Below are 9,537 nucleotides of genomic sequence, written 5' to 3' on the forward strand. Positions count from 1 at the left end.
ATACTGGTTTCAAACTAAAGAGGAAAGGAGGCATGGGAGAGTGGGACCGATAGTCAGTGGTGGGAAAATTACTCAATTGTCATACTTGAGTAAAAGTAAAGATGTATACCTCAATAGAAAATGACTCAAGTGAAAGTCACCCAGTAAAATACTACTTGAGTGAAAGTCTAAAAGTATTTGGTTTTAAATGTACATAAGTATCAAAAGTAAATGGAATTGCTCAAATATACTTAAACGTATAATTCCTTAAATTAAGCAAACCAGACGGCACAATTTTATTTGATATTATTTTATTTTTGTAAACAGATAGCCAGGGGCACTCAGACATAATTTACAAACAAAGCACTTGTGTTTCGTGAGTCAGAGGCAGTAGGGATGACCAGGAATGTTCTCTTGATAAGTGCATGAATTTAATCTGTTTCCTGTCAAAATGTAACAAGTACTTTCGGGTATCAGGGAAAATGTATGGAGTAAAAAGTACATTATTTTCTTGAGGAATGTAGTGAAGTAAAGGTTGGTAATAATATAAATTAGTAAAGTACAGATAAAAAATACTTAAGTAAAAATACTTTAAAATACTACTTAAGTACTTTACACCACTGCCAATAGTCATCCCAGAAGGGTTGGCAAGGAAGTTAATTTCAGTACAAAGTGCAGTATGTAGCCAGCCTATAGGTGTTTTTTTTTTAAATATATATTTTTTACCCCTTTTTCTCCCCAATTTCGTGGTATCTAATTGGTAGTTACAATCTTGTCTCATCGCTGCAACTCCCGTACGGAGTCAGGAGAGGCGAAGGTCGAGAGCCGTGCGTCCTCCGAAATGCAGCCCAACCAAGCCGCACTGCCTCTTGATGCAATGCCCGCTTAACCCAGAAACCAGCCACACCTGGTGACCGTGTCAGCGTGCATGTGCCCGGCCCGCCACAGGAGTCGCTATAGCGCGATGGGACAAGAACATCCCTGCCGGCCAAAACCTCCCCTAACCCGGATGACGCTGGGCCAATTGTGCGCCCCATGGGTCTCCCGTTCATGGCCGGTTGCGACAGAACCTGGACTCGAACCAGGATCTCTAGTGGCACAGGGTTTGAAGGCCACTGTGCCACTCGGGAGGCCCTTAGCCTAGAGATTTACATGACGACAGCACACACAGATCAGGCAAATGAGGCTGCATTAGAGTAGTTTAGTCAAGCGCGTACAAGATAGTGATGAGGTGGACATGTCACCATTTATATGGTTATTCATGTGGAAAGATGGTTAGGGTTAAAACTGAATACCCAGTTCCACTTCTTGTCTTTCTGTCATGCACCATCACATAATGAGATTGTACTCTACCTATAGATAAAAGACAGCAGATAAATCAATATGAATCATGGTGTTTCACACTGCAGACCTATCTATGTTATGATGAGATAACATAGAGGAGTAGCTCAGGACAGACACGCTTTGGGTCCTGTTGTTCCAAGTTGTGTACCTCAGTGACTTATTTGATCAAACAACACTGTCACCTAGTGGCTATGTAGTGGGAACAGGGTGTTAATGTCAGCGAGAGAGGGGGAGGGATAGAGAAGGAGCAGATTTTGAACACAGAGGAGCCCAGGGGACAGGTCAGATTTGTAGGTCAGGGTTACCATTAAGTGTGTGGCTTGACATCACTGTGTTCCACTACAGATGATGGTAGAACTGATCGCTCAACCATAAACAATGTCCCCCCCCCTGTCAATCTGTTCTCATAGACATACTGATAATGTGACATATACAAGCATCATTTGACCATCAGTGCTGTTTCGAAAAATCTCTGTCACTCTCTCTTTCCCACTCTTTTCAGCCCTCCTCTCGTCTGCTCCATTTCTTGTTCTCTCCTCTTCTCCATCAACAGTGACTACTGACCGTAAGACTGTCCGGACACAAGACCAACACCTGACGCTGGTGAACGTGCATTTTTACCGTCCTTCTGTAGATATTGAGGCAAATCTTACTATAGCCTAATTTTTAGCAAATAGTTAAAACATGCTTGTAAGTAAGTATCTCTATGTCAAAGTGGAATAGGACTACATTTATTTTTAGGTGAACTAGACCTTTATATTAAACATTTGCCTGTTTTGATGATAAAGAAATCTAACTTTTTAAAACAATTTATTAATGTAAGTAATGGACATTTGATAAGTTGTAGAATGTTTGCCTGAATGAACTATTCTGTAGGCTACGTGCTTTGCCTTGAATCCCGGCCCTAGGTTTTTTTAAACTTCTGCAAAATATGAAGTTTTGGCATATTCTCTGGTAAATGTGTGTGGCTATTCTTTATTAGTAAGATGTGGGCCTTGAAGCAATGGATAGAACACCAAACCCTGTGTGTTGGAGAGAGAGCGTTAAAGTGAGGTGGATTTTAAAAGCTTTTCTTATAGTTCATTGAGGACTTAAAGCCTGTCCTTTCTCCACGGGGTCATAGAGAAGTCCATTAGGAGTTCTACACATGATCACAGTCTGGGCTAGTCTACCTCTACCGTGGGACGGGGTCGGAGCTGGGGCTATGGGACAGGTGGAGAACGGAGGTGGGGGGAAACAAGTGGGTGTTACCAGAGCACCTTCACCTTGTTCCACCTGCCCCCCCCATCTCCCTTGCACTCACCTGACCATGACCCCCCCCCCTCTCCCCTGTAACCCACCCCGGACCCTGTTTCCCCCCACTACCCCACCCCCTGTAGCCCTGGGCTCCTTGCTCCCCACCCTCCATCTCTCAGCCCCCACAACCCCCTACTCAGGGATCACTCTCCTGGGGTCTCTCTCCACACAGACACCCCTCTGTGTCTCTGAGGAATCCACCTGGGTCTTTGATCCCCTTGCAATGCTTCAGCTTCCATCTCACAAAACAATTAGGCTCTGTGCTTGAGTGAAAAAACAGCAAATACTTTTTGACGCTGGCTTCTTCAGTAACGCTCAATGGCAAACCAACAACCAATATCTCATAAGAAAATAGGGTGTACCTGTTGTAGATTGATATTTCCATTTCAGTATTGAACAACTCTAGAAAAGTGTGACAGATAATATGAAGGTATTGCTGGGTCTCACTCCATAAGAGGCGTATAATTTCTTTGCCAAGACTTCAAGTGCAAAAGTCATTAGTTGCTAATTCCAAGGTCTCAAGATTTCACTTGATAAGGCAGGCTGGGCTGCAGAACAAGAAGCTGTCTATGGCCACGTTAGTGTACGAGGGGATAATCTGAGAGGGAAATGATCTGGTGTTTTGGTAGTGGGAATTTTGTTCTCTGAATCAGAAACTAATGCTGACATTTTGATCATAGTTTACTTCAACTGTCATCCTTCTCACGAGGGCTAAAAGGAGATGTTCACCCAGGAGGCAAACAACTGTCATCCTTCTCACTAGGGCTAAAAGGAGATGTTCACCCAGGAGGCAAACAACTGTCATCCTTCTCACTAGGGCTAAAAGGAGATGTTCACCCAGGAGACAAACAACTGTCATCCTTCTCACTAGGGCTAAAAGGAGATGTTCACCCAGGAGACAAACAACTGTCTGGTCTTTCACACACGCACACACGTATACCTCACACATCTTCCCACCTGCACTCCTACATCCTCTATACTGACACTTGGAGATCTTCTTTCCATTTAGAGTCTTAGTTCATGTAAAGTATCCATGCAAGTCATCCTGCCTCTGTCCGTGCTCCACTGCTGCTGCTTAACTCTTGGCTGTACATGTTTTTCTCCATGGTGCTGTACTGTGGGAGCGCCTGGGGTCACGGGCAGTGCCAGTGTTAAGTGAGTGGGCAGGTGAGCGGCTCTTGGCTCCCTGTGGCGAGGCCAGTAAACTGACCGGTTCTGTTGTTTGGACTGAATAGAGGAGTGAGACTGAGGGGTGGAACCTCAACGGGCCATCTCAGGGACAGACCACAGCAAAGGGAGAGAGAGACTGAGGGAGAGCAGGGGGCAGGAGAGGGCTAATAAGAGAATGCAAGAAGGAGAAAGATGGAGAAAGAAAGAATAAGAAACAGGTGAAAATTGTATATATGCAAATGTATGTCTTTGTGGGAGGTCAAAGCAAAATCTTATATACTCAATAACTTGAATATGTAAGTACACACAAAGTTCTTTCTCACTACACCTGGAATCAACCCCCCTCTCTCGATTCCTCTCCCTCCACCTCATCTCTCCTCTCTATTTCCCTCTTTCATTTCCCCTCTTCCTGCAAATGTTTTTGGCTGGTCATAGATCCCTCAGGTGGAGGTCTTTAACTACTGAACCATGACCTCTGGTGGTAGAAGTTTCATTTGTATCAGCCATAAGCTGTCCTGTTACCCCTGTGAGATTGAGTTTCATATCATTTATGGAAAGGAGGACCATTCATCTAACAAGAGAAGTGTGAAATTGAACCCGAACCCATATCCTGAGGAGATGTAAACCTTTTCCCTTACTATACCATAATGTATGTACATGGTCTTTGGCAATTATACCGTGTCTTTCTATGGCTGTGTGGATAGTTGGTCCCACTGTGCAGTGTGGCTGTGTGTTCACCTGTAGAGATGGTTAGAGAGATAAGCAGTTTCCTTTGACGACAGCTCAGGTTTAGTAACTGTTGAGTGAGACAGTGAGATTATCAGTGCTCTTTAGACTAAAGCTTTTCTTGGACAATCACCAAGTAGATAGTAATGATACAGATCCTTGTCCTGCGGTAGATATAGAGAGAGGATTTGGGCTCAGTAGGCGGGCGAGTGGGGCACCTGTAGCTAATGATTTACAACTGTAATCACTATCACGTCTATACTCCTTTCCACAAGCTCACAAGGACTTGACAAATATGGCCAGGAGAAATGTACCTTCTTGTATTGTGCTGCATTCCCTCCACCTGTAGTAAGACTGACGTGTATGAACCCACTATGGGGCCACTGGAAACCTCCCAGCTTGGCTTTTGTCTCCCAGTAAGAGTGGGGCAGCAGGGTGGCTGCTGGAGGAATTTCTCTTATATCAGGTGACCCGTCGCCCCTCTCCCCTCGCCCGGCCCACACTGGGGTAGTGCTTCTCACAGGCACTGTATCCAGTGTCACAAAAGCACATTTTACACAACGGGTACAGAGAGTGGGCCACGGTGCGGTGCAGTGGTTCTGCTTGGTCCAGCTCCAGGTTCAGCTAGATTAGCATGTCGTTGGGTTTCAAACCTCCCCCTGGGCTCACAGCTCTACTCCTCATTGGTGGGGATGTCCATCATCAAAGCCTTAAAGAGATATCAAGAGGTCCAGTGTTGCTGCTGCTGCAGTCTCCATGGTACTGTTAGACAGGGGATCAATGATTAGACGGGCCCGTCATAATTAGGTAAGTGTCCATTTGGATTTATTGCTTTATACTGAGCTCTGTTCCATAACCGGTTTCTGTTTTGTTTGGCCTTTTTGTTTGACAAACCATTGGGAGGTGATAGGTTGAGTGCCTGTATGTTCTCAATCAACATCTTTGTGATGAAGGTATGTCTGGCTGTGCTGTGACAGTGAAATATTGAGTGGTTCATATATAGTGGCATGGAAAAGTAGGTGAACCCTTTGGGATTTACCTGGATTTCTGCATTTGGTCATCAAATTGGATCTGATCCTCATCTAATTCACAACAATAGACAAACATAGTGTGCTTAAACTAATAACACACAATTATTGTATTTTTTATTGTTTATATTGAATACATACTTTTCCCAACCGACACTGTGAATGTTTAAATTATGTGAACACCTAGGCTAATGACATCTCCTAAAGTGAATTGGAGTCAGGAGTCAGCTAACCTGGAGTCCAACCAATGAGACGAGATTGGAGATGTTTGTTAGAGCTGCCCTGCCCTATAAAAACACAAGAAGAATTGCTTGATGTGAGCCATGCCTCAAACAAAAGTGATCTCAGAAGACCTAAGATTAAGAATTGTTGGCTTGCATAAAGCTGGAAAGGGTTACAAAAGTATCTCTAAAAGCCTTGATGTTCATTAGTCCACGGTAAGACAATTTGCCTATAAATGGAGAAAGTTCAGCACTGTTGCTACAGTACTCTCCCTACGAGTGGCTGTCCTGCAAAGATGACTGCAATAGCACAGCACAGAATGCTCAATGAGGTTAAGAAGAATCCTAGAGTGTCAGCTAAAGACTTACAGAAATCTCTGGAACATGCTAACATCTCTTGACGAGTCTACCATACCTAAAACACTAAACAAGAATGGTGTTCATGGGAGGACAGCACGGAAGAAGCCACTGCTGTCCAAAGAAAACATTGCTGCACGTTTGATGTTTGCAAAAGTGCACCTGGATGTTCCACAGCGCTTCTGGCTAAATATTCTGTGGACAGATGAAACTAAGGATGTTGTTTGGAAGGAACACACAACATTATCTGTGGAGAAAGAAGGCACACCAACATCAAAACCTCATCCCAACTGTAAAGTATAGTGGAAGGAGCGTCATGGTTTGGGGCTGCTTTGCTGCCTCAGGGCCTGGACAGTTTGCTATCATAGACTTGGGAATTCATTTTTCTGTCGACCAAGACATTTTTCAGGAGAGTGCTAGGCTATCTGTCCGCCAATTGAAGCTCAACAGAAGTTGGGTGACGCAACAGGACAACCTAAAACACAGAAGTAAATCAAGAGAATGGCTTCAACCCGATTGAGATGCTGTGACATGACCTCAAGAGAGCGCTTCACACCAGACTTCCCAAGAATATTGCTGAACTGAAACAGTTTTGTAAAGATGAATGGTCCAAAATGTCTCCTGACCATTGTGCAGGTCTGATCCGCAACAACAGAAAAAGTTTGGTTGAGGTTATTGTGCCGAAGGAGGGTCAACCAGTTATTAAATCAAGGGTTCATTTACTTTTCCCACCCTGCACTGTGAATGTTTACACGGTGTGTTCAATAAAGGCATGAAAACATATTGTTTGTGTTATTAGTTTAAGCAGACTGTTTGTCTATTTTTTGTGACCTAGATGAAGATCAGATACATTTTATGACCAATTTATGCAGAAATCCAGGTATTTCCAAACGGTTCACATACCTTCTTCTTGCCACTGTAAAGTAGAACAGTCTGCAACAGAGGAAGCAACAGAGTGATGGATGGAAAAGATAGCAAAAAATAAAGGGGTCAAATTTAATTTATCTGAAGAGTTGATAAGATGTTTTATAGATGTTTTTTTTGGGAGGATTGTTGTTCTTAAGTCTCAAATGTTCCACTGCCCTGAGTTGAAATAACATTACTTTTGAGCTACTGTAAATATTAACATGGGATGTACACTTAATATAATCAGTTTTGAAATAATTTTTTTACAGGTCAGAACAGGTGAGCATCTCATGAAAAAGGCTTTAGTTGAGTAATCTGCTACTGAGATCCTCACTAAAGTCATTGGAGCAAAGTTTCCCCTCAATCCTATTCTAGTCTCGATTGTAATTTCCCCATATGCAGAGCAGTGTAGCGATTTAGGAAGAACAACCACAGCTGGGTTTGAACCAAAAACCATGCAGTGGCAGGATAAGCTCAGTATATCCTGTGCCATAAAGCTCCAGACCTCTTGGCAGAGGCTGGAGTAAGTAGTATTTTTACATACAGTGACGCTACATCAGTGTAGAAGAAGTGACAATTTCTCAATTTCTCCCTTGTTAGATCCTTCTTTAACATCAGGATGCTCCCCTATCACTCGGCACTCTTGGCAGTGCTGTCATTCACAGTGACCAGTGTATCGACGAAGACCACTCAGCGGCCAAAGTACCAATACACCAAGAAGCCAATGCCTTACCGCGAGCAGCCCCAGATTACCATGCAGCCCCTAACCCCCATCATCCCTAAAACACTGAAATCAGTGGAGAAATCAGATCCCATGGACCCCTACCCTCTGGCTACCACAGAGACCACAACCTACCCCAGCGATGCCTACCAGGATTACTATACTGAAACCACAGGGCCCCCTGGTGTTGGGCATGATAATTACACAATGGATTATAACGAGTGCTACTTCAATTTTTGTGAGTGCTGTCCACCAGAGAGGGGCCCTCGAGGGCCAAAAGGGGACAGAGGACTACCAGGTATTGAAATCACTATGACAACATAGGGACATTTAACAATACCAGTATGCTGTAGTGGTGATCCATGGATTTTGATGTCTTGATGAAACAATTTTCTCACAGGTTCACCTGGAGAAGAGGGGGAGCGAGGACCCAGAGGCTTTTCTGGACTAGCTGGTTCAAATGGAACTATGGGGCCAAAAGGAGATAGAGGTGAACACAACACAATTTTTTAAAATTAGAAATATGTACACTTTACTGGCTGTGTGAGCAAACAGTAGATTGATTGATTATTCAAAGGTGTTTGTTTTCTATCTCCCTTTTCCAGGAGTTAAAGGTGACCTAGGATACCGTGGAATGGCAGGAACTCCAGGTAACCCAGGGAAACCAGGAGAGAGAGGTAACAAGCCATTCCTTTCAACACATATAGGCATGTGATCGGTACAACATAGAAAATCATGAAACAAGGCTACCTGTACCTGTTCAAGCCTCCATATACTGATTATTAAATCAACATAGAATCAATTCATATCTTCCTCATAGATTCTGTCTGGGCCTCGATGCTGAAATTGTCCACTTACACTTTGCTCTGTGCCCTGCAGGTGGATTTGGCTTCAAAGGTGAAAAAGGTGACAGCGGGCCCCCTGGTGTCAAAGGTGACCAGGGGGAGAAGGGTGAAAGCCAAAATGGGACTAAGGGTGAGAGAGGGGAACCTGGAATGGAAGGCCCAACAGGACCCCCAGGGCTGGCTGGAGTGCAAGACCAGAAGGGGGACAAGGGGGACAAAGGAGAGTGTGGGACATTTGGAGAGAGAGGACTGAAGGGCGATAGAGGGGACCCTGGGCCTCCAGGTATTCAGGGACAGGTGGGTCTTCCTGGGGTGGATGGCATGCAGGGCTCCCCTGGTGTGGCAGGCGACCAGGGGGATCTAGGACCCCCAGGGGCTCAAGGTGAGCCAGGGGTGCGAGGGCTGCCTGGACCCCAGGGAGGGAGGGGGATGTTTGGGCCAAAGGGTGACAGAGGCCCCCCCGGGATGAGAGGGGACAGGGGCCCTCGGGGGATCAGAGGGGCGAAGGGTAACGGGGTGATTCAGAAACGCTCAGCTTTCAGTGTGGGCCTCTCTCCCAGCAAGTCCTTCCCTCCATCGGGCTTCCCCGTCCGCTTTGACAAGGTCTTCTATAACGGAGAGAACCACTACAACTCCTCCTCCAACAGCTTCACCTGTGCCCACGGGGGGGTTTACGTGTTCTCCTACCACATAACCGTCCGGAACAAGCCCCTGCGCGCCGCCCTGGTAGTCAATGGGGTGAGGAAGGTGCGGACACGGGACTCTCTCTATGGCCAGGACATCGACCAAGCGTCCAGCCTGGTGCTGTTGCAGCTGGCGGTGGGGGACCAGGTATGGCTGGAGACACTGAGGGACTGGAACGGTGTCTATGCCAGTAGTGAGGACGACAGCACGTTCTCTGGCTTTCTGCTCTACGCTGACAAGCCCTGACAAACGATCTGATA

The 9,537-nt window shown here is 45.4% G+C and overlaps 1 protein-coding gene across 1 annotated transcript; it reads left to right on the forward strand.

Moving 5' to 3' along the window:
- The first annotated feature begins 7,482 nt into the window (after positions 1-7,482).
- Positions 7,483-9,523, forward strand: LOC135545030 (inner ear-specific collagen-like). The gene is made up of 5 exons (XM_064972687.1): positions 7,483-7,550; positions 7,628-8,046; positions 8,149-8,238; positions 8,354-8,425; positions 8,628-9,523. Exons 1-5 carry the CDS (start codon positions 7,483-7,485, stop codon positions 9,521-9,523), a joined length of 1,545 nt encoding a protein of 514 aa, XP_064828759.1.
- Positions 9,524-9,537: the final 14 nt, after the last annotated feature.

The sequence above is a fragment of the Oncorhynchus masou genome, chromosome 9 (genome assembly GCF_036934945.1).
Source record: "Oncorhynchus masou masou isolate Uvic2021 chromosome 9, UVic_Omas_1.1, whole genome shotgun sequence".
NCBI classification, from domain to species: domain Eukaryota; kingdom Metazoa; phylum Chordata; class Actinopteri; order Salmoniformes; family Salmonidae; genus Oncorhynchus; species Oncorhynchus masou.